Below are 26050 nucleotides of genomic sequence, written 5' to 3'. Positions count from 1 at the left end.
CTGTCAGCACAGAGCCTGATGTGGGGCTTGAACTCACAAACCATGAGATCATGACCTGAGCCAAAGTCAGACACTTAACTGACTCAGTCACCCAGGCACCCCTAAAACAAATATTTAGAATCTAAAGAACACCAGTGCAACAACCATCCACTTTATGGAATTGAGTGTTGTCATTACCTTAAAAATCCTTCATATTCTGCCCTAAAAATTCCATCCTTCTTACATCCTCATAGAAATAACTGTTATATTGATTTTTGTTTTAGTAATTTCCTTGCTTTTCTTTAAGTTTGCCCACTATCTTCAGGTGTGCATCTCCAAACAATACAATTTAGTTTTGTGAATTTCATATAACAGAATCATACTGTGTGCAAATTTTCCTGTGTTAGTTTCTTTCACTTAATATTCTGTTTTGGAGATTCATCCATGCTGCTACCCGTGGCCAGATTCCTGTTAGTGTGTGTGTGTGTGTGTGTGTGTGTGTGTGTGTGTGTGTACTTATGTATATATATATATACACACATATATATATATGTCAATATACCTGAATTGATCAAAATTTGTTGATGTGCAATGTTTAATGCCTGGTGAAGAAACCCTTACAAACCCCAACATCATGAAAGTATTTTCCTCTGTTTTCTTCTAAAAAGTTAACATTTTTGCCTTTCCTATATAGATCTTTATTCCATTTAAAGTGGATTTGTATATATCAGAAGAGGAAGGAATGTGATTTCTGCTTACCTCATATGGATACTCAAATTGCACACCATTTACTCAAAAGCTCACCCTTTCCCATATACAATTTCATATACCCCTATCATATATAAAATGTCCATACATTTGTTTATTTTCTAGACTATCTTCTCCTTTGCACACCATTTTTTAAGTACATTTTTTTCAGAGAATATGACCACCAAGACCAATAAGGCACAACATTTAACATTTATTTCTTGTTTCCTATTCTCATTCAAATTTTGTTTTGAAAGACTGCTTTGAGGAAGTAAACTAAGTTGTGGTAATATGTCATATCTTTATATTATCTTGGAAGATTTTAAGAAAAGCAACATTATTTTCCTTAATGTTACCTGCACATATGCTTAAACAAAGAATGGTAGAAGCTTGGTAAAGCAAAGAAAGGATTTTATAGGTTTTTGTTTTGTATCACCATATCTGAAGATCTACATATGCGAAATGTCTCTTTTATGGAAATAAAATTCACCTTCCTATGACCATAGAACTTATAGCTGTGATTCAAGATAATTCTAAGTTTGAGTTGCTAAAAGTGAGTCCCTTGTCTGGAACTCTTATAATTTATTAAAAGAATAAAAGGGGCACCTGGGTGGCTCAGTCGATTAAGCGTTGCACTCTTGATTTCAGCCCAGGTCATGATCTAGTGGGGAGATTGAGCCCTGTGTAGGGCTCCATACTGGGTGTGGAGCCTGCTTAAGATCCTCTCTCTCCCTTTCTCTCTCTGCCCTTCCCCCACTCATGTTTGCTCTTTCGCAAAATAAATAAACGTTAAAAAAAATTATCTCTCTTCTTCCTCTCCCCCTATCCCACATGCACTTTCACTCTCTTGAGAAAAAAAGAAACAAAGGAAGGAAGGAAGGAAGGAAGGAAGGAAGGAAGGAAGGAAGAATCTCCAGGACTGAAAGAAATTATGCATTTGCTGGTGGCTTACTGCTTATGGGCGTTTCTGGAGCATAGTAACCAATCACAAGGCTCCAACTGATTAAGGCATCAAGTGTGCTCCTATTCTATGCCTTGTAGCACACAAAATTTCTCCAAGCATAATCCTTTCTCTAAAACTGAGGACACTTAAAATGCCTATGCTTAGGTTCTATTATCAATCTTCAACTAAGAGGGAAAGATGGCTAAACACCCAACTATTAATGTTAACCAGGTAAGTTAAGTGTTAGCAAGTTAGTTCTATATCCTCCAATTCAACGATCTACTGATAAAATAACCATTTTTAATTGATTGTGTTATTCCAGAGCAAAAATCTAAAATTTCTTTATAATACACTTTAATTTAAAAATACAAATATGGGCCTCATTAGTTGACAAAAATGTATTTTGTCAAAAAAATCATGGCACTTTTTTCTTCTTTAAGCCTGGACTGTGATCTTAGTAATGTTTAATGGTTATGATCTTGCTGTTTTATTTTTGAGGTGAAAAGAAAAGTATGCTGCTGGAGAAGGATATAAAATGAAGATAACTGAAAAAGATCTGACCTAATTCTTTTAATAGGTTAATATGTTTTACATTTAGAACTAATACCTTGCAGAAACTATATCAGTGCAATACCCTGCATGAAGGAGCTTATGACAGTAATAATAAACATAGTAAAATTTGGCTGATCATTCTTTGAAATTGGTCTTTTTAGAATGATTAATCTAGTGCTTAATATAAGAAATGTTAATTTTCCACGTATGTGCCTTAAATTCTGTATTTCAAGACAAATATTTATAAAAGACAAAGTCTCTAATAATTAGCCTTTAAGACAAATACTTTTTAAAGTAAAAACAACAATAACAAAAAGTCATTCTAATCCTTCTATTTGAGATTCTCTAATATCTCAAAAACAAGCTTAACTTCACAAGGAACAGTGTAGATCCATTACATTAGATGCACAGGTGGATAGAATTATCTGAAATTTAGATAAATACTAATTGGATAAATGAAATATCTCACTGTTCCAAAACAAACGGAATCCTTATAAATATATTACACTGTTCATTACATATCAACCATCAACGAATTATCATTAGGCAAGGTTTCAAAGGTAACATAAGAAGTTATAGCCTTGTCTGGGCTGGGGGAAAGGGACACTGTATTCCACTGTTTATAAATAAACAATTCCCATACATGTTTATTCAAGCCACACAGATAAAGACATAGGAAGGATGAGGAGCATAGGGCTAAAGGAGGTCTTTAAGAATACAGTTCCATGAAGATAAAAGGGTATATATGAGCCTTGCAAACACATCCCAAGGCACTGTTTTTCATTACCTTTCACTGTGGTGATCCAAATAGTGTCTCTTTCATTGAACTTAGAACCTCTAAAGACATGTCAGGCCATGTTTCCAACTCACAGCTGATCGACCAATAAGCTGAGCCAAACAATCACACACTAGTCAACACCTCAGACCTCCCAATACAGATGCCAATAGATCATGAAGACATGCTCTGGGTTAGTTTGTTTGACAGACTGTTAAAAATCCTCGTGCAGAATGCTGAAATATTAGACATTCTTACAATCTTAAGTTCAAGTAGCTTCACACAATTTGTAAAGGAAATCTGGCTTAACCAACAAACATGTAAAAAGAATAAAGCTGGAATTTTATTATATTGACTGTTTCCTGCTGCATTTCAGAAAGAAAATCTTTAATACTTATCATGTCATTTTTTAAAAATAGAATAAGTCTTTTTGCAGACTTGTGAATGTGTCCTGGCTGCCTGGACTAAGGGATTTCTTATTAAACAAAAGCATGTTCACGCACGTGCATCCAAACACAGGGAACAGTGTGATTTCATGAAACTTGTTCAGTACCTTCAGTCTGTTCTGTAAATATGCATTACTGATAGGATTTATAAATTTCTTACAATGATGTATAATAGACTACATACAGACCAGAAGCACAGTGCCCTCTGGTGCACATACAACATAAAATAAAATATTTATATAATAGTATCTACATAGAATCAGACACAAAAATACAATATTAAATTTTGCTTCTGCATAAATGCTAAACCAGCTGCTGGGAATTGTAAATTTCAATCATGAAGAAACAAACCAAACTGATAACCTTACATAAAACATTCTTTATGGCAAAGATCAATACAATCTAATCCATTCAGGCAATCATTTGTACACTCCTCTACTTAATGGATTCACTGGTTTTGGGGGAAGCAGGCAGTGTGTTGGATTTAATATATGACTCCTTTTGTGTAACTTATTTATATTCAAATATATAACAAGGGTAAAAGAAAAGGTGCCATATATCTCCATCCCTTCCTTTTTCTTGGCCTTTGCTATCATGTCACATTTATCTGCTACTTCTTTTTAGCCCATTGCCATTTTCTCCAGCTTCTGAATGCACAATTACCTTTAAGGGAAAAAAGGATCAGGAGACTCAACTTCTCAGCAACTAGAAGATACCATTTCTACTTAAGCTAAAAAAGGTAACATAGCATGGTATGAGGTAGAAAGGAATCTCAAGAAAATTCACTTAAAAATTTGGCTATTTAAAACGATAAACTCAGCTTCAAAGTTAATTGAAATTTATATATATTGGAAAATACAATATATATGTATTGCATGTACAAGAAATACTTTTAAATAACCAGAAAACAGTACTATTGTGAATAGTAAATAATTACCCTTCTGAGAATTACCCTTTCCCATCTGAAACTTTCCCTTAGAGAAACTTGGTCATACACAACCTTCAAGGAAGATATCTCTATAATTGCTTTCCCTTTGCTTCATACCTGTATATCTTGTATCTTGTGCTAAATCCCTGCCGGCTTCTGTCCACAAAATCTGTGTATTCCTGTGAGCGATGGAAGGGTCCCTTATCAGAGAGGAGCCAGTCGAAGGGGCTTGTGGCATGCTGATCCGAAACAGCAGCAACCGCTAAAACCCAGCAATGAAGACTCAAGGCTATCCACTCCCATAGAGCCATCAGAGAGAACAATTCAGCACCAGCTCTGCTCCGCCATATCATGCTTCCACTGGGGATTTAGAGCCTTCATTCTCTTAGCTTTCCCTCAACACCTAGACAAAATACACAGGCAATTAGTTAGCCCCTAGAAGATTCTGTTCTAGCAATTAAGGTGCTGAGGTGGCAAATTCTTTTGTTTTTTTTTAATCTAATATCATTGTTTGAAATAGATGATAGCAGAAGTAAATAATAAGTAAAACAAAATGATTTCTTTTTTCTTTTCCAAAGCTGTGTGCCCTGCAGACTTTGTGTCCTTTTGCATTTATTGGAAAATCAGTCACTGAGTCATAACAAACTTGGTCATGACAGTGTCATACAGCCACGATCAGAAGTTTTGACGAATACTTCTTTTCTGCTTAAGTGTTTATAACAATGGTCACTTTCAAGGGAAATGTTGATATGTTTAATTATTCCATACATTATGTTGTAAATTTTAATGTTAGGTGTATTTTATTGTTTATTTTAGTTGTTTTAGAATAATCTTTAAGAAATGGATCAAAGATATTCAGGTAGTTATTTTCATAATATAGAGACTAAATGGAATAAAATCGTGCACTTAAGAATACATAAATAAATTACTGTGTTTATATATATATATATGTATGTGTATCATCTATCTATTTCTATATATGGATGGATGGATGGATGGATGGATGGATGGATGTACAGGGGTGATGGATGGAAGGGGAGGTGTGTGTGTTTTCTCAGACTTTTTTTCCCATTATTCTATTATGGACAAACTTCTCTCATTATTTAAGCAGAATTATAATGAAACTAGTTCTAGGACCTTAAAAACATGTAAATGTGCATCTGTGTCTTATTCTTCAGATAAACAGGCATATCTGCAAAATTCATATACACACAGAAAGAGACAAATGCAGATTATACGTAAACTATGAAATCACATACATTAATATTAGAAGCATTCAAAAATAAAGTACCCAGAGGTGCAATCCTGGTATGGGAGAGTATAGAGGACTTCACACAGAGCAGTGAATGCAATGTCTATATGTTACACAAAATATTCTACAAATATTTGAATTCAATTGTACTTTCCAACCTTCGCCAATCTTTTCCAATATCATTATTTATGCCACCCAAAACTATGCAATATATAAATCTGACTAATGAAAACATTTTGATTGCGAGAGTTTTTAGTCAGGAAAATCTCTTTAGAAAGTGATCAAAATGCACAGTATTAAATAAAATATTTTAATTATAATAGTTACCATATTTCTCTGGTGTTTGGATAGGGTGATTGATATTTTTAATTTGCTTTCTAGTTATGACTCTATAATTCACAATTTAATCATACACTATTTATACGTGAAAGGTATAGAACAATAATTTTACAACCATAAAGTATCTCAAACAGTGATGCAATATGACTGACCTAGGTCATCAGATTCTCAGTCATACACACTATACAATTAGAAAGACAATGCCCACATACTATACAAGTTGCCCCAATGATGTGAGTTCTCCGCTGTCATTATTAAACAATGCCCTCTTTTGTAAACAACATAGGAAATCTGATAAGTAAAGACATTTAAAAAAGTATTTTTCACAATGAAGAATAATATCATATAATAGATTTTGGAATATAAGTTGAGAGTTTCTAGATCGTCATCAATTACTTGTATAAATGTAACACTGTCAAATGATTCAATACATAACTTTTAATTATATTGTTTCTTCTGTAAGAACTATACCACTTTTCTTAAAATTAATACATTTCATTTATATTCATAAACTGAGGATTCTTACTATGTGTAATGGTATAGTATAATCCCATTACTACTAATAAATATTTATCTTTGTTAATACATATTTTTTTAATTTTATTTATTTTAAGAAATCTCTACACCCAACATAGGGCTCGAACTCATGACCCCAGAATCAAAAGTCAAATGTTCTTTCTATTGAACCAGCCAGGCGCCCCAGTTAAACACGTATTTTCATTCTGTTGATCTAATACATTTAAATAAGAAATATTTAATCATCACTACACTACAAAAAAGTCATATTTTCTTACATAAAGACCTAGAATAGTGCCTAGGAAGTTGGGAGGAGCTTAGGAGTGCTTCAAGGTACATTTAATACTAATATGAAACTGTGTAATTATATACCATAAAATTAAGCCAACTCTTTATGTTCTAGCACATGAGTTTGTAAGAAAGTAGTATAGGAGAGCACCCGGGTGGCTCAGTTAAGCAGTCGACTCTTGATTTTGGCTCAGGTCATGATCTCATGGTTTGTGGAACTGAGCCCCATGTCAGGCTTTGTACTGACAGCGTGGAGCCTGCTTAGGATTCTGTCTCTCCCCCTCTATCTCTGCCCCTCCCCTGTGCAGAAGTATGTGCTCTCTAAACAAACAAGCAAACAAACAAACAAACTTAAAAAAGAAAGTAGCATATAATTGACCTGGCATTTAAGGTCTCTAAAATTCTATAGTTCTCCAATATTTAATTAGCCAGAACCACTGTTTTTATTCTTTTCTTTACCAAGTGTGTTGAAGATGTTTCATGGTTGTGATATTTCATAATCTTAACACAGAGAAAAATGGAAAGATTCTCTTAAATTGTGTGTAGGAGAACTACCTAAAAATGTTAGCTTTATGTTTTAATTATTTCTGTGTCTTCTACTTCTCTAATTTGGGTACATGCTCCCATTTCTGTTTGAAAGTGAGTTTTTCTGAAAGAAAGTTCATTAGCACTGGGATAATGAGAGAATCAATCCTGTCCAAATTTATATTAATTGGGGGAATCTCTTGAAATCATAATTATAAGGTCTTTTTAAAGAGATGAACAATAACCAAACTATGATATCCAACATTTCCACTGAAGTCACCTTTGAGAAATCACCTTTAAGAGTTAAAAAGCAGAGAGAAAAGTAGTGTCAGAATACATTAAGGCAAGGTGTATGCTTCCAAAGATTCTTAGGACAAGTGGCCATTAGACTCAATGTTCACTTAAAAAAAATACTTCGTTCACCTAGTTTGTCATAAAAGCAGGTAAATGCACATTTGTAAATTTTAAATTATTACCAAATGGCCTGCATTGGTTCCTTTATTTGATTCGGATTAATAACCATGTTTGTCCTTGTGTGAGAGATGCCTTTATGATATAGAGTGCCAATTTCAAAAGTATTGGGTAGGGTTCTCTTGAAGTTACTTGGAAGTTACTACTGAAGTAAACAGCTGTATTTATAGGTGTTACTAAGGAAGGGAAATCATGAGGTCCAATGAAAGAAAGAATTATTAAACTGAGAAGGGAATTTGCCAATGTCACCCTCTGGATTGTGAGGAAATGACAAAATTATCTTGAATTTACTATTTCTAACTAAGTATCTAAGAGGCCAACTAAGGAAATGACAATGTCAATGCACAGCACGTTCTGAAACATGTGAGGGTGTATTTTATGAAGAACAAAAAACAACAAAACATTAAAAACAAGGCAAAAAAAACATGAGTTCATATTTAAAAAGTGATATTCAAATAAAAATCGCACTGATCAAGTTTTTTATTTTCAAAAATTAAGAGGAAGCAGTAAATATTGAAGTATCATATTGTTTAAAAAATAGATATTTAGTACATGGCCTTCTGTCATAATCAATTCTCACAAAATAAAATTCAGTGGGAGCATTACCAAATGACACAAGTTTATTACTTGCAAATACCCAAAAAGTCTATGCAGAAGAAGCACACCAAAGGATGTTACATATATAGTAATAAACACTAAAGCATGTAATAAATACATAAATGATAAGAGAATATGTAACATAATATATATAGTATGTATTCTAGTATATAATAAGTATTCCCCATCATTAGCTCTTCTTAATCCTATTGCAGGATGGCAATGCATTATTTTTATCCAAAATAATGACATATCATATTATTTGAAATTCATAAAATATTGGAATGTATGAAATATTTCCTATAATATTAAAAATGAATTTCCAGTATAGCTGAAATTACAGAGATAGAAAGTAGATTATGAATTACTGACTTAGACTTAATATCCTTTAGACTGAAGGGTCATGTCATAGAGGTTCATCTTTTAGAGCACATTATCTCATTATTTAATGTCTAGTTGAATGCTGAATATTAACTATTACTATTTGTTAAACTATTAATATTGCATGCTATATAATTGCTTCTTTTAGGTTTGCATTTGAACTGATTTTTCGCTAACATGTTCAAAATAGTTTCTCAGGGAATAAAACCCATTTACAATTTTGCATATGCAAAGAAGCTTCAGAAAATAATTGTGTCAAAGAGATTCCTTTTTTTTTTTTATTTTGAAAATTGAAAACACACAGAAAGTTGAGAGGCTAGTAAAATAAACACATATATCATTCAGTCACATCTACCAATTGTTTACATTTTACCACATTCTACACACTCTCTCTCTCTTTCTTAATCCCTTATACGTGTTTTTTTGTATGAAACAAGGATCCAAGGAAAACTGATTTGCTCTAGGTCAGGCACCCATTTTCCAAATTCCTCATCTTCAGCAACTGCTACATTGCTCTATAAAATAGCTCCTTAACAGTCATAATCACTAATATTGGAATTTATAAATATAAAAAGTTAAGTCTTCAAAATAAAGTCTCTAATTCCCAAATGATTATATTTATTAAAAAAACACATTCTTCCTTAATAACTTAATGGAATACATTCTACCAAAGCATAAATATTAGAATCATTTTATTATTATAAAATAAATATATTTGTATATAATACTCCTAGAATCTATAAAAATATATAGCATATTATCATATTACCATAGATCATATAATATATGGTGTTTTAGTATATATTGAACAAACATTAGCTCTGAAGTAAACATATACTAAACACTGTATAAGTAAATAAATAATGGAAGAGTTAACATATTTTTAACTGTAAATTTTCAATAGTCTTTCTAAATAGCAATTATTTATATCCCTTTTTTGGTAGAATTACTAACAAAGAAATCACACAATAAAAAAAGTAAATATTACTTATCATCTACAATGTGCAAAATACCCTCATATATTTTGGTATGAAGCTGGATCACAGGTATCACTAAAAATGCTGCTTTGCTCTTCAGAAACTTACAATCAAATGAGGAAAGCTTTATGTAAGGAAGGACACATGGCCTGTAGGGTAGTCTCTGTTAGAAACCAATACCTCTGTCAAATAAAAATCAACATTTTCCATTTTTTTCTCCTTCTGGTTTCTTTATCTCATAAACGATACTTCCATATCCTCAAATCTTTAACCCCAAATCTTACTTTCCTCTACCTTCTCACTCATTGCACATATCCAATCAATTCCCAAGTTCTTCCCAAGAATCAAATCTATCACTTTCATTCACATGCACTTGACTTGAGTGGGTCATTCTGCACCCCCAATGCTACCACCATAGTTTCTATTCTGGGTCGCTCCAATAGCTTCATAACTGGTCTTCCTAATACCCATGTGGCTCTCTCCAATTTGTTCTTTATACTACAGAGTTATCTTGATATAAAGTTAAGTTTGAATCTACAACTCTTTTACCCCCACTTATGATTTTGTGTCATTTACCCTCTGGATAACATCCAAACTTTTCAAGATAATTTTTAAAATGATCTTTCCTTACTTAACTCTTCCTCTGCATATTTTCTCCCTATATATAACACTACAGTTATCAATCAAACATCAACCATGCTGCAAGCATAATTTTATTCCTCAAATTCATCTCCCTTTCTCCCTTTCTTCAGCATCTTTGCATATGCAGTTTATTCTACCTGACCTATTATTTCTACTTGAATCCCTTCACCTGCCCAATCCTTACCTATATTTGAATTTCAGACTATACTGTCATTTCTCCATGAAGCTATCTGTGATCCTTTGAGATTGTTTGGTCTTCATGATCCCATCACTTCATCTATATAGCATATTTATATTGTATATTTATACATATATTTTGTCTGTTTGGCTACATATCTCCCCTGACTTCAATCAGACTTAGTTTTAGGGGACAATAATTGTTCTTATTTTAATGACAACTAGGTACAGTTAACAAAGTACCTGATATAAAGTTTCTTAATAAGAATTGGTTAAGTGAATGAATAAATAGTGAGTAAGTAAGTAGTAAAATGAGGTGTAATTAAGGTGATATGGATGACAAGATTAAGAAAACTCATTCTACATGGAAAGAAGAAAGCTTTACAAAGGAGTTTGCATTTGAGCTACACAGGATGACAATAGTTTTATACTTGAGAAAGGAGGGAAAAGGAGTCCTGACATAATGGTTTAGATGTCCAAATCACAAACGTAAATGACACACTCAAGTAGTATCAAAGCAAAGCATTCTTAATATTCAAAAATTGTTAAGAGCAAGGATATAAAACTATCATTAATTATTAGCTTTAAGTATAATTATAAGGGAATATAATGATCATGCATATAATTGTGGAAAACTTAGGATCCTGTCATTTATATTTTGTTATTCATAGTTTCTAAAGATAGGTCAAATGAACACAAGTCCAAATGTAAAGTCAAACATAAGATCTCTTTCATTATTAAGCATAATGTATGTTATACTGTGTTGTCACTCTGGAATTTAATAACAGAAACAGCAGTTGAATAGCTTGCTCCTCCCCATTTGAAAGGTCATATACTAGGGATAACTTTAACTCAAATCCTTCCAAAGTTTATTGGGGGGAAAATAGACAGTGATGATGAAAATGACATTATTTTCTTCCCAATAAATTACCTTTATCAAGCTCTTTTGATATGCCAACAATTTGCCAATATTTCTGTATTTCACCTCATAGCAACACAATGCAGTATATATTAATATCACCATTAGCTTGTTTAGATGACTGAGGTTCAAGGTGAATAAACATGCAACAGAGCAAGGACTGAATGGCATTAGTCTTGAACCCATATTGAAAACCATGCTCTCCCTATGATACCACACTACAACCTAATCAGAACTGATTGCAGATTGAAATTTATTTATTAGGAATTTTGTTACCACTTAATAAAATGCTTTTGAACAAAATAAAAATTTTAAATGGAAAATATAAATAATGGAAATAGAAAATGAAATAAAAGTTAAATGTGATTCAGTTTAATATCTTTAAAAACAGGTACCATAAACTAAAAAATTAAAAAAACTACTTTTTTTCAGATTATGTGTGCTATTTATTGGATTAAAAAGTATAATCATGGTCAGAGTGATTTAATATACCTATTTGCTCTTCATAGAAATTGCAAGATTAATCCAGTAGGTTTAATGACTCCATATTATTATACATTGCTTTATAATAAAATGAAAAAAAAAGAGTTGGTGTTTCAAAATGGAGACATAATAAAATTATGAGATGATTTTAATATTTTCTGAAATGCAATAATGGATTTTTTTTTCAACGTTTATTTATTTTTGGGACAGAGAGAGACAGAGCATGAACAGGGGAGGGGCAGAGAGAGAGGGAGACACAGAATCGGAAACAGGCTCCAGGCTCCGAGCCATCAGCCCAGAGCCCGACGCGGGGCTCGAACTCACGGACCGCGAGATCGTGACCTGGGTGAAGTCGGACGCTTAACCGACTGTGCCACCCAGGCGCCCCTGCAATAATGGATTTTTAACCAAGGTAAGTTTTCTTATGTTGTCAAAAATGCCAGATAATTACATGAATACTAGGATCATCTTTCACAAGTATTATTTTAAGGAATAATAGTGTGAAAAGTCAAGACTACAACTAAAAATATATATTTTAAAGTATTATTTGGCAGGATAGATTATGAGTTATGAGGAAAATCATTTCAAAGGCATTGCTTTTCTAAAATGGCAAACTCAAATATTACATTTGGTGAACGTATTCAAAGATATGGATAATACAACACATCATCTTCCTATTTGCATATACATATACACTTTTCACCTTTGAATATTCATGACCTATATATGGTATATGGTCAAATAAATAAAAGAATAAGAGTTCCATTATTCAATGATTTACATCATTACTTTAGTAACGATGTATTAATTTACGGCTTTAGTTAAATGCCAGTTATGTTCTATAATTTTTTACCTCAAATGACCTTAAATTCTTCTTCCTTATCTACACATTGTTTATATAAAGGTAATGAATTTTTAAATAGCCTAATGGAGTAGAATTTGGCTTTTATTCTATAAAGATGTCAAGAAATTCATCAAGATATAAAATCTTGCATACATTACATAATGCGTGCCTTTTTCCACACAAGTAGGCAAAATTTTGCCACTCTCTCTCTTTCCTGCACTCCACCAGGAGTATAGAGAAATAGTTGCTCTGCCTTTGTGCACCTGTTGAAGTAAATAGTGACATGTAGAAATGGGGGAAAAAGTCATTCTGACTTTTAGCCATGCAGTTTGTCACTGGGTATATCTGGAAATTATAATGAAAGGTTTTTTTTTTCTTTTCTTTATGCACTAATTCTTCTTTCAATATCTCTCAAAAAGTAAAACAAATATATAAAAAGCCAAAAAGTTGTGATAATCCCCAAAGCAAAAAAATATCATATAACTCTAGGCATCACAGACACCTAAGGTTATCCAATCAGCGACTTAAAAAAAAAAAAATGGAATGTGTTCTTTATGTGAAATAGCAATTCCTTTTGAATTTTAAAAATGAATGGGGATGCCTGGGTAGCTCAGTTGGTTAAGCACCTGACTCCTAATTTTGGCTCAGGTCATGACCTCACAGTTCCTTGAGTTCAAGCCCTGCATCGGGTTCTTTGTTGACAGTGTGGAGCCTGTTTGGGATTCTCTCTCTTTCCCTCTCTGTCTGCCCCTTCCCCCTTGTGCACGTTTTATCTCTCTCAAAATAAATGAACTTTAAGAAAAATCTAAAAACAGGGGCGTCTGAATGGCCTAATCAGTTAAGCATCCAACTTGACTTAGGTCATTATCTCGCATCTTGTGGGTTTGAGCCCCATGTTGGGCTCAGTGCTAACAACTCAGAGCCTGAAGCCTGCTTTTGATTCTGCGTCTCCCTCTCTCTCTCTGCCCCTCCTGTGCTCATGCTCTCTCTCTCTCTCTCTCAAAAATAAATAAACATTTAAATTTTTTTTAAAAAAAGAAAAATCTAAAAACATTTTTCCTGGTGGGTTAATAACTCTTTTAAATCCTTTCAAATATGTTGTTTTTAAAATTATTAAAATAACTACAAACTAGATGGATTTCCATTCATAAATCTTCTAAAATTTCACAATATGCCACTATTATCCTTTTTACCACCTTTGTTCATATGAAGTTTGTGAAGGTCTTGCTGGCAGAGATTATGTTTTAGTAATCCCTGTGGCCCTTAAAGCTTAACAAACTGTCATGTACATGGCAAATTTCTGGAACATGCACCGAATGCCATTTTTTTCTTTTGTTTGTAGGCTATTTCATTATGTCTGCTTAAACCAGAAAGAGATTGTCATTATATTAATCTGTTAGTAATCCTTTATTTTTATATTTTTTCACTTTATTTTTTTAAATAATTGAGCTTTCTCATTTTAAATCATGTTGTAGAGGTTGAGACTAGCCTGAGAAGTGAATCTTTCCAGTGATTTAAGTCTGATAAACCTACATTCCAGAGGGTCCTTCTCATTATTTATTTTAGCTGATCAGGCAATACAGCGCCTCTGAATTACAGCTTTAAGTGTTTTCCATCCTAATGAGGGTTAGCATTCCTCTGAGGAGTATATACTGCAGAGGGAACTAATCTCCTGCTTGATCCTGTCAATACAATCTTGTCCTACCAATAAAGAAGAAGTTAAATGCTACTACCTAATGGTAGAGCTGATTAGAAAAACTGAAGAGAAGAGGAGTTCCGTTCCTTAAATCTGTCCAGCACGTAGGGGACATAATTCCTAAAAGCCCAAAGTTCAAGAGTCATTTGGCTTATTTTTTTATATTTTAAATGTGAAGTATCTTGGTGTTGCAACATAACTGATTACATAACAGCACATCTTAGTGAAATTCAGATTGTATTTCTTTTTAGTTCATAAGGAAAGAGTGGTAAAAGAATAAAGAATAAATTTCGGATGCAAGACGTTTAGAATAGTATATTTAAATTGCAAAATCTAATGTTAAAGTATGAGAAATGCTTTTGAAAATTGATTATAAGTATTTTTGATTACCAAAACAATAAAAGAGGAGACAGCTTAAAACAAAGATATTTTTTCCAGAGGAGTCTGGGTGACTCAATCAGTTAAGCATCTGACTCTTGGTTTCAGCTCAGGTCAAGAACTCACTGTTTGTGAGTTCGAGCTCCATGTCAGGCTCTGTGCTGACAGCTTGGAGCCTGGAGCCTGCTTCAGATTCTGGGTCTCCCTCTCTCTCTGCCCCTCCCCATATATCTTCTCTCTCTCTCTCTCTCTCTCTCTCTCTCTCAAAAATAAAATAGACATTATAATAAATAAATAACAATTTTTAAAAAATAAAATAAAGATTTTTTTCCAAAGAAGACATACAGATGACCAACATACACATGAAAAGATGTTCAGTATGACTAACAGTCAGGGAAATACAAATCAATCCCACAATGAGATATATTACCTTATACTTGTCAGAATAAGTAGAATCAAGAAGACTAGAAAGAAGACAGGGCCAGAATATAGAAAACAAGGAACCCTCATGCACTGTTGATGAGACTGCAAATCGCAGTCACTGTGGAAAACAGTATAAACGCTCCTCAAACAATTAAAAATAGAAATACCATATGATCTAATAATGCCATTACAAGTTATTTACCCAAAGAAAAGAAAAGCACTAATTTGAAAAGATATATGCACCCCTATGTCTGCAGCAGCATTATTTACAGTAGCTTTGAGTGTCCACGCACAGATGAATAGATGAAGAAGACGTGGTATATATACACAATGGAATATTACTCAGTCATAAAAGAGAATGAGATATTCCCATTTATGACAACATGGATGGATCTAGAGGGTGTTATGCTAAGTGAAATAAGTCAGACTGAGAAAAACAAATATTATTTCATTTACATATGGAACCTAAAAAACAAAGCAAAACATTCAGACAAAAAAGCAGAAACAGATCCACAAAGACCGAAAACAAACTGACGGTTGGGGTGGGGGAAAAGGTGATTGAAAGGGAGTGGGAGATACAGGCTTCCAACTATGGAGTGAATAAGTCACAAGGATGAAAAGTACAACCTAGGGGATATGGTCAATACTAAAATTAATTAATTAATTAATTAATTAAAAATAAAGATTAAAATAATCTACATGTACATACAGAAATGGAATGGAAATCATGGTTACAGACATCTGTATTTAGTATGGTCACTATAACCAGGAAAAAAATTCTGTTGTTTCTGGCACAGTCTGGTAATAAAGCACCCTGGATAAAACAATTCTGGTCAGTAAAAGACTTTGGTCACATAAAGGCAAATTTAAAGAGAATTTGAGGAAATAATTTTTAAAAAAGGACTATGTGTAAGTACTATGAAATACAAAGACAATAAACATTTTTCCCTCACCTCTATGGAAAATGACCTCAGTCACAGTTTTGTGACTGAGTCACAGTTTTGAAAGGCTTTAGAATATTAAAATAAAATTTTTAATAATGATCCTGGGTAAAAACAAAGAATAATACTAACTTAGACTTTCAACAAAAGCATTTATACTTATTCGAAGAGTAAGACATAATGCTGGGTTGAAGTGTAGAAACGCTGGAGTTTGGAACCAAATGAACAATGAATCCATTGTTCTATAATAGGACCAAAACTTATCTTGGAGTTAACCAGTACTACAAGGTAAAGTAGGCTATTTAATTAGAAATTATTATATGAAGAAACATAAATAGGAGTGTATCTTCTGAAGTCATACACAAAGTAAACATTACATTCAAGGAACTTAAAAACATTTTTTTTAAGTTTTTATTTATTTCGAGACACAGAGCACGTGCATGCGTGCGCGCACACACACGTGCCTGCACATGGGCGAGGGGCAGAGAGAAAGGCAGAGAGACAATCCCAAGCAGGCTCCATACTGTCAGTGAGAAGCCCGGTGCAGGGCTCAAACTCCTGAACCATGAAATCGTGACCTGAGCCAAAATCAAGAGTCGGATGCTTAACCAACTGAGCTGCACAAGTACCCTACATTTAAGGAATTTTCAAAGAAAGTCCAATAAAATTGTTAAAGTTTTTAAAAAGGTTCTGATTATTAAGCCAAAGGAAATTATTTTTTAATTTCAAAATAATAATCTTCAGCTTCTTTTTATTCCTGTGTAAGGAAATGAAAATGTTGAAGTGTTTTTAACCTAGAAGCGTATGGTTAGAAATATTGCCAGTGGAGTCCTAAACTTGTCTTCTAGTCTTGGTTACAGATACCACTAAATTCACAGGATAATTCTTGTAATTATTCAATAATTCCTGTAATAATATAATACTTACTGCAATTCCAGTGCAAGCAACACCAGGCAGGGATTGGTATCTGTTTTTATTCACTAATGCATCTGTAGCACTAACAAAATAACATGGCGTGGAGAAAGCCCTCAGTACACACATGATGGAATAAGAAAATTAAATTTGCAAATTCTTATAATGTTAATCGTTTTTCGTTAATTCTAGTCACTAAAAAACAAAAGCATAACACATTGGAAATGTTTCCATTTAAAAAAAAGCTAACATTTAAAAACAAAACAAAACAAACCGTGATAAAACATCAACTAAGTCATCACTCTGAGAATTGTTATGGTTTTACCTTCAGAACTGTCCTGGTTCCTTCATTTGCCTTTAATAATTATCCTCAGAACTCTGAATGGAAAATACATTCTTTATTGACCTATCTCTATCCTGAGAAATATGACATCCCTCTTCTTTTCTCAAAGAGAATGGTATTTATAATATCAAAATTGGACATGTGTGAAAAAAAAAATAGTGGCCAAGCATTAAATTTGCCTTTGTTCATTAATTAAAACAAAGTGTACTACACAGAGCAAAAATAAAAATTGTAAACATCTTATGAACAACTGTTATATCTTTTCATTATTATATTCCCAAGGTTCACTCCATTGCACACCACTGATCATACATCCATAAATTTTTAATTGCTTTGTTTATTTTTTTAGAGAGTAGGAGAGAGAGAGCATGTTGAGGATGGACAGAGAGAGAGAGAGAAACCCCAACCAGGCTTCATGCAGTCAGCACAGAGCCCGACATGGGGCTTGAACCCATGAACTGTGAGATCATGACCTGAGCTGAAATCAAGAGAAAACGCTCAACCAGCTGACCATCCATGTGCCCCCAATAAATAATTTTTTAAAAAACCAAAATAACAATAAAAAGAGGTGATCTACAATAAGCAAACCAATCCAACATCAAGTAGTTAATTTTTTTATCTACTGTTCTCCGTGCCTTCTGAACTACCATCTAAGAAAGCACGTCAGGGGCGCCTGGGTGACTGTCGATTGAGCATACGACTTTGGCTCAGGTCATGATCTCACGGTTGGGGGGTTCGAGCCTTGCGTCTTGCTCAGAGCCTGAAGCCTCCTTCGGATTCTGTGTCTCCTTCGCTCTCTGCCCCTCCCCCGCTCACTCTTTGTCTCACTGTTTCTCAAAAATAAATAAATGTAAAAAAAAATTAAAAACATGTTTATTTAAGAAAGCATGTCAGGACTCTCCATGTTTCTAATCAAAGAATGCACATCTTACCTCATGGCCAGAAATGCTGGAATGGCCAATATTTTCACATGGTAGCTAGCCATATATTGCCTGGTTGGTAATATATTCCAGCTTGTCTAATTAAGCTTTTTTCTAACAATATGTTTTATTTTCCCCCAACATACAATATTGAAAACATCAGACATTTTCAAGGACAATTCTTATCACTATGTTACTTTAACTCTTCAAACTTAGAAAGTTATAAGGAACATAAGATATTATTTTCAAAAGAAAAGCAAAGTAAATCTATTTGAAAAAAATAATTTATATTCTTGAAGAGAATTTTTATATTAAAAAACAGCAAGATTTTGAAGGATATTATAAGAAAGCATAAATAAGACATTACTATGTCTAATATATAGAAACTATTGAGTATTAGCTATACCCAGCACATTATGTACACACTGGTCATAATTTTTTAAATCATGTTGTCTGAACCTGTCAAGAATTACCTTCTAAACAATAATCATAGGAATCAATGTTATGGGAATTATCTGAGAATGAAATTTGGTAATAAATAATTTTTTTAAAGTTTATTTCTTTTGAGAGAGAGAGAGAGAGTCAGCAGGGGAGGGGCAGAGAGAGAGAGAGAGGGAGAGAGAGAGAATCCCGAAAAGACTCCTCAGTGTCAGTGCAGAGCCCCACGCAGGCCTCGGACTCACGAACCATGAGACCATGACTGAGCTGGAGTCAAGAGTTGGACACTTAACTGACTGAGCCACCCAGGTTCCCCAGTAATAAATAAATTTTCATGAACAGTTAGCAACTGGTTAGTTTCAAATCCTGAGTCAATAAATTTTCATCTTCAGTTTAGACCTCTAGAAATCTATATCAAAAATATAGTAAAGCATGCTAAATTTTTGTCACTTTTGTCATGAAAGAATCAGGTGAAGCTAGATAAAACTTGTTTGTCTTACGGACTCAATATTATTGATAAGAAAGAAATATTTTTGCTAGTTAATTACAGCCATTTATATGAAGTTGCTGATTCTTACTCTAAATCAAAATTGATTTTCTTAAATAGCAGAAGTCAGGGATAGGTTTTAAAAGTAATAATGACATAAGTGATCTTTCTTATTCATTCTGGCTTATTTTTGCATGATTGTAAAATGTCTTCATTTCATGGATGGATGAAAGACACAAATGAAAACCTGCTAGAGTTCTGAGAGGAAACGCGGATCCTCAGTTATTTTTCCTCATGGTTTTGTCACTAGTCAAACATAATCAGTGTTATGCTTTTAACCAAAATATAAAGATAGCTACATATTTAAAATGTCAATAATCTGTCCTGATCTAAAAGTTCTCAAAAAAAGGAGTGATACATTGCAAAAATCTGTGTGTTGGAGAAAAAGAAGTTTATAAATCCATAAGCTATATCTCCACTCAAAGGTGAGAAAGATACTTAAAGCAAGTCCTTTAGTCAAAAAAGAAGTTTTAAATTTAAATTTAAGATATGTGGAGTGACCCTTAAGAAATTTCTCAGGAGTCCCGTTTTTCCTAACTATGGATTTTCTTTCGACTCACAGAGAAGACTGGATTCACTTCTCTTAGTTCACAATGTAAAAATGAAAACACTGTTTTTGGGTAATTGTTAAAATTTTTGACATGTACAAAAGAGTAAATTTTACACATTGGAAAACACACGCCCCATAATAATTGCTTTTTTTTTTTTACTTAAAATTAAGAAGTTGTTTAAAAACTCCATTTGGACAGAAATTAGTAAAATGGAACAAAAATATATACTTTCTAGTTGTTACTGCTGTTGATTGGTAATTGGCAGATCATTTTCATTCTCTGGAAACTTTTTGTCTTCCACATTATTCCCTAGTGTAATTTCCAAAATACTACTTATCACATTGATAAAATATATTGTAACTTTGTTTTTGTATATTAGTGACAGGTCAGAATGAATAATCAAAAATTCAATTACTTGTAAACCTGAGTCATTCAATTTAAATGTTTTGTGTAAGTTAGACTTGGTCTATATATTGATATCTTTGGTATAAGAAAATGTTGAGAAAACCATGAGTTAATTATCTAAAGAGATCACTTTATACAACTTTGATGTAAGATTTATTTAACCTTTAATGATTTTCCTCTAAAAATTTCAATTGTGTTTATTATTATTTAACAGTTGTTTACTTCTGAAAAAGACTGTTCTATCATCTCTTTATATACATTTAAAGGGCTGATTTTTCAAACCATCAGAAATGTTACCATACTAAAGACATGAAAAACACTTAAATGTATTATCTACACCAGGACTTCCTGATTGAATTAATTTTGTTCTAGATTTACTTTAGCTACAACAGAAGAAGCTTCTGCACACAGTATTAAGTTGCATATCTGAAAGCAGTTAAAATATACTTGTATCTTTAAAGGATGTGCCTATCAAAGATATTACAAATTACAAAAAACACATTATATACAACACATGGGATTCAGTAATATGATACTTGATTAAACCCATGCTTGATTTTTTAAATGTAATTTTTGGTTTGATTTAATCACCTTTTCCAAACTACCTTGTATTTGTGGACATCATCTGGCATGTTTTAAAGAAAATGTTTTTCAGTTGTGAGAATGAGTGTTTAATGAATCTATAAAGTAGCAGTGTGCTTATATTCTGGCCACTATTTGACATTGAAAATCTAGCTTCCTCAATTCTGCTCTTCCCAAGGCAAGATTGTTTTTTAATAGTGCAATATTCTAGAGATAGCTTTTAAAATTAACAAAATGCAAGACTCCAGAAAAGTTAATAAAAAACAGTTCAATCCTGATGAGGTTGGCTGATATTCACAGAAATCAGGAAGAATAAGTCTATCTATAAGTATTCTTTCACATAACTCTATAATGGAATTTAAATGAAACACACCATTATGAGACAATAATTCTTTTAGAGCAGAGAACTACAATACATTTGAATGTAATGTTAACATATTTATTAATTTAATCAATAAATGTGTATTTTATAGATTTAATTTGCTGGAACTATATCATGGAAACTTCTTTATTAGCTATAAAAGGGAATTTGTTATGCTTTGGGTGCTTTCAAAGGCATCTATATGTGAGTAAATTAGGGTTTAGGCATTAAAACAAACACTCTCAAAATATTAATTTTAAATAAAAATAGGTCACACTGAGGGAAAATACACTTTCAACTGTAAATTTAATAAAAATTAAAATTGTGTGAGTATAAATTATGTTTAAGAAATAATAATGAATATGGAAGAGTAAGAATCTATAAGACTTCTTACATTTTTAGGTTACATGTCATTTTTCCATATCTGAATTTATACTTTCTTGGTTAAAAATAATCATTTTAAAAATCAACACAAACCATTTATTTCATGAAAAATACCTGGCAATCCAGTCAACTCTTTAAAAAGAGTTGACTATTTGTTTTATCTTTCAATCTTAGGGGAAAATAAATTGTTAGAGAATCATAATTGGGTTTATTTCAATTACGGAGCATCAACTAGTTATTCATGATTTGTTACTTGGAATACAAAATTGAGAAATATCCCAGAACTGTATGCAGGAATACTTCATGTCATATATTAAGTATAGAAAAGTGGATTCATAGCTTTAGATATCATTAGCTATGGATACTTTGTAACTGGATAGGTTTGCACATGAGTAAGTGGATACCAGTATTCTTAATAACTCATCAAAAATGCCTTGAAATGACAGTAATGAAAGCTTTAAAATGTTATTGATGACAGTATTTGATGACCAGTATAAAATTGTTAGAGTGGCTATTTGATATCAGTTAGAAGAAGAAGAAGAAGAAGAAGAAGAAGAAGAAGAAGAAGAAGAGGAGAAAGAAAAAGAACTTCCAGATAGATTTTCAGGAAAGATCATTAGTGCTCATGATGAAAGTTCATCTTTAGAGATTCTTTTCCTCTTTTCTAGAATGGAATAAACATGATTATACTATTCCCTTCTTTTAATAATCATGATCATCCATTAACAGTCAATAATATTCAAACAAATTATTTTTTTCTTTTGTTCTCCTTTAGAACTTATAAATTGTAAACATTAAAATCATAAAACCATATAGCAGCAAATGGAGAAACTGCTCAAATACACACCTAAATGTCTAAATGAAAATATCCACATAGTTGCTAAATTAAAACAGCAACAATGCCAGATGTCTCCTAATTAATTCTGGTAAGCTGAATATTAGTTTATAAACAATGTTCGAAATTTAAAGTCTGACATTTTTTTCAGTTACTCCATTTTTAAAGTTGCTACATGAGAACAGTTGACCTTATTTTCAATTAAACTGACAGGAATCAGGTTAATAAAAATTTGCTAAGAAATCAGATGTTCCTTTCACTAACTGACACTGAAAAGTTAATGAAGAATTACTACTTTTGTAAATGTGACTATTGTCCCAGAAATACATTAAAGCCAAGGTAAATATAATGTAATTAAGAATTAGTGTGCCTGAAGGAATGCATTCTTCAACTTCTGTTTTGTTTTTCAGCTACACAATATCAAAACAAAAAGAAAACATTATTTAAATTCATTAGACACCGTGACACCATATACCAAGAATATTTGATACTATCATTAAAAAAAAAAAAAAGTTGTCAACATCATTACTTCTTCATGGAAGGAGAACTGTATCCAAAAAGGCCAAAAAAAAAAAAAATTAAATGTAAATGCTATCTTTTTCAAAATATATTTTGTTTTCAGAACATGTTTGTCTATTTAAGGCATCTTCATCTCTTATGTCATTTATCTATAACAAGACTATAGATATTATTTTCCCCCATTTGAGAGTTGAGGAAAATAAATGAAGAGTGGTCAAGAAATTTCACTAGGATCATATTACTGAGGTAGAGCTAGAATTGACATTGAGGAAGGAATCCTAAACCCATCTCACTCTACGTATCACAATAACCCACTGCTAGGAAATTAAGAGAAAAATCTTAAAGACTCTTAGGAGCTTACGTCATTAATCAGAAGTCATAATCATAATATCTAAATACCTTTGTGGTATTTTTTCATGAAAGATGAATTTATGCTCAACTTGCCACATTGGTGTTACATTTCTGTTTGTGTCTGAACTTCAAACTAATACCCAATTTTCTAGATTGCTAAAACTGCAGACACTTATTCCAGTCAGTAACTGCTCATTTTAAAAAGAATATGGAAAAAAAAAATCAAAATAGCAGGAAATATAGGAAACTGAAGCATAGGTTGATAACAAAGTATCAAAGTTTTGAAGTCTTACAAGTTAAGTTCTTTGCACTTGTGGAGGGAAACACACAAAGACACTATTCTGAAAATAAATTCCATTTTTATTTAAAGAACATACAAATCTAGTAATAAGGTTCATTTTATATATGCATGTGTGTATATATAATCCATACAAGCGCACCGCGCGCACACACACACACACACATTCTTTTAGAATCCCAAAGGTTTCTTCCTATTTAGACTTGATTTAGTTACCTATATATACCAATCATTTTGCATGAAGAAAATCAAGATGTACTGTATTTTATTTAAAAATCTACATTTCCACTGTAATGTTGAGTTTAAGAAAATATCTTGTGAGAGGCTAGAATAATACATTATCTGATTAAATGATAAATGAAATCAATCATATAGGTATTGTGCATATTTCACTTCAAAAACATTATTAAAGCAATGTATATTTAAATAAATACTTTCTCCACCCACCCAAAAGTGGGCGTACACACACACACACACACACACACACACACACACACACTGAACATGTTCACTACAATAAAATTCTAGAGGGTAAAATGCAAAAGAACTGAGGAATTGGGAAGAATTGAAGAATTGGAATTCATTGACAAATTACTTTCTCCAGTGGAGTAAAAACTACCTCTTGTATCAAACTCCCTTTTAAGAAAAGCACTATAACTTTGCAATTTTATGACCCAAAGTTGCAATTATCCTTCTTATATCTTCAAGATGTTATCAGTGAGCCTTACAAGCAGAAAAATTATTGATCAGAAATCCACATCAATAAATGTAAGTACTAAAATTATTTCCAGGGAAAATCTTAAAGAATACAATTTCTTAGAGAAGAGAAAGTGTTAGAAATAAGTAGGATAGTTTTAGAATTGGGTTTCACTAATTTTTTGCTTCATTATGTGGGGACTCCAGACTCCTTCAACATGTAAGCAAAACATTACAAAACATTATCAATACTAACAAAACTTCACACATTCAAAACATGTGTTGTCATTTTAATTAAGTATTTTGTTGTTAAATCTAATAGTAGAAGAAATCTATTAGCTGCTAAAATTATACATCTACAAAACTTAAAATTTAAAAAAAAAGCTTTATTTATGAGAGATTAACTATAATTTTCTAAATTTGCTTATTTTTCAGTTTGCAACTAGTTTTCCAAGCCCAAAGATTTCTATACTGGGGTTATATGAAACATTGCCTTAGGGCAAGCTCCTTTCTTAACCTATTTGAAAGCCCAACCAACCCCCACCCCAATAATTTTTTTTTGAAAGTGAGAAAATAATAGGACTATAACCCATTAAACATTTCTCTCAAATAGTCAGAATTAAATTGCTAGTTCAAGATGCCCTTAATAATCTCCAATTGTCCTTATATTAAGGTCTGTGACCTTAACAAGAAGCACAATTTCAAGGCATTTCTTCAACTACTATTTTACATACTTCATCAGGGTAATGCATCCCTCCCTCCAACTCTGTACCCTCCCCATTTCTTCCTTTGACCTCTGCCCAGTTTATGATTTTTGTAGCATTGTTACACATTTCAATGAATGCAAGTTAAACATTTAAATTGATTTAAACGGCTCACGAATATGGATACCAAGAAGTTATGCATCATAGGAGAACCATCTGAAAATACATGTATCCCATCTCTTGAGGCAGAAAAAAGATTATCACGGGATTGGTCAAATGCAGGTTACATGGTTGTCAATAAAATATAGACCTTCAGTCCTTACCTGCTTAACTGCATGATGACAAATCTAAACAGCATGCAAAAAAAGTCTCAAAATTCTGAATCCTCTGTCTTCGAGGCTGCTGTGACAGTTTTATACCCTGATGCTTTCTTCTTTGCTCACATACATTTGACTGGCTAGAATATCTGTAAGCAATAGTGGGGTTATTTTGCAACCCCAGTCACCTCTTCCTCTTTTCAAGCCTCTGGTTGGCATCTCACACAGCTCTAAACAGGCATCTTATCTTCGGAGGCAGAGCCTCCCCAGCCTTTTCCAGACTGATCCCCATTAGAAGGAGGTCCCTGCTCTAAAGGGTTGATCACGTTCTCGACCTGGTGCAGAGTAAAACGCTCTCTGGTTCAACTCCTGGGGACTAGGAGAACAGCCATCAGAGACTTAAACTCTCTGCCACTGCCTGGCTGCAGAACCAGCAGTAACCAGCGGCCAAGAAGCACCACCCCCTCCAGGACAGCGGAGGGGAGCGCGCCCAGTCCCAGATCCTCCTACCTCCCGCCCCACCTCCAGAAAGGGGGAAACAAAAAATAAAAGCCCAACTGGAAAGTGGGTCTAATAGAAGCCACACGGCTCCCAACCCCACTCTTTGCTTTAACTTCAACCTTATATCACAAGCTCCATCTCCAAGTTGAAATTCAACTCTCTCTCCT

General features: G+C 32.9%; 1 protein-coding gene across 3 annotated transcripts in view; it reads right to left on the bottom strand.

The window, feature by feature from the left end:
* BRINP3 (BMP/retinoic acid inducible neural specific 3) overlaps nt 1-26050 on the bottom strand; it is a 402427-nt gene that overhangs the window by 373121 nt on the left and 3256 nt on the right. For 2 of the 3 annotated variants that reach the window (XM_040453613.1, XM_040453615.1), the window contains exon 2: nt 4488-4773. In XM_040453613.1, the coding sequence (XP_040309547.1) occupies nt 4488-4723 (236 nt within the window). In that variant the 5' untranslated portion in view covers nt 4724-4773. Of the gene's footprint in view, nt 1-4487; nt 4774-25388; nt 25817-26050 lie in introns of those variants that run through there. The other variant, XM_040453614.1, reaches the window with a different exon arrangement.

This window comes from Herpailurus yagouaroundi, unplaced genomic scaffold (genome assembly GCF_014898765.1).
Source record: "Herpailurus yagouaroundi ecotype Mexico unplaced genomic scaffold, PumYag 209, whole genome shotgun sequence".
Classification (NCBI taxonomy): Eukaryota; Metazoa; Chordata; class Mammalia; order Carnivora; family Felidae; genus Herpailurus; species Herpailurus yagouaroundi.
Note: the sequence above shows the minus strand (reverse complement) of the source record. Positions and strands in the feature narration are given on the sequence as shown.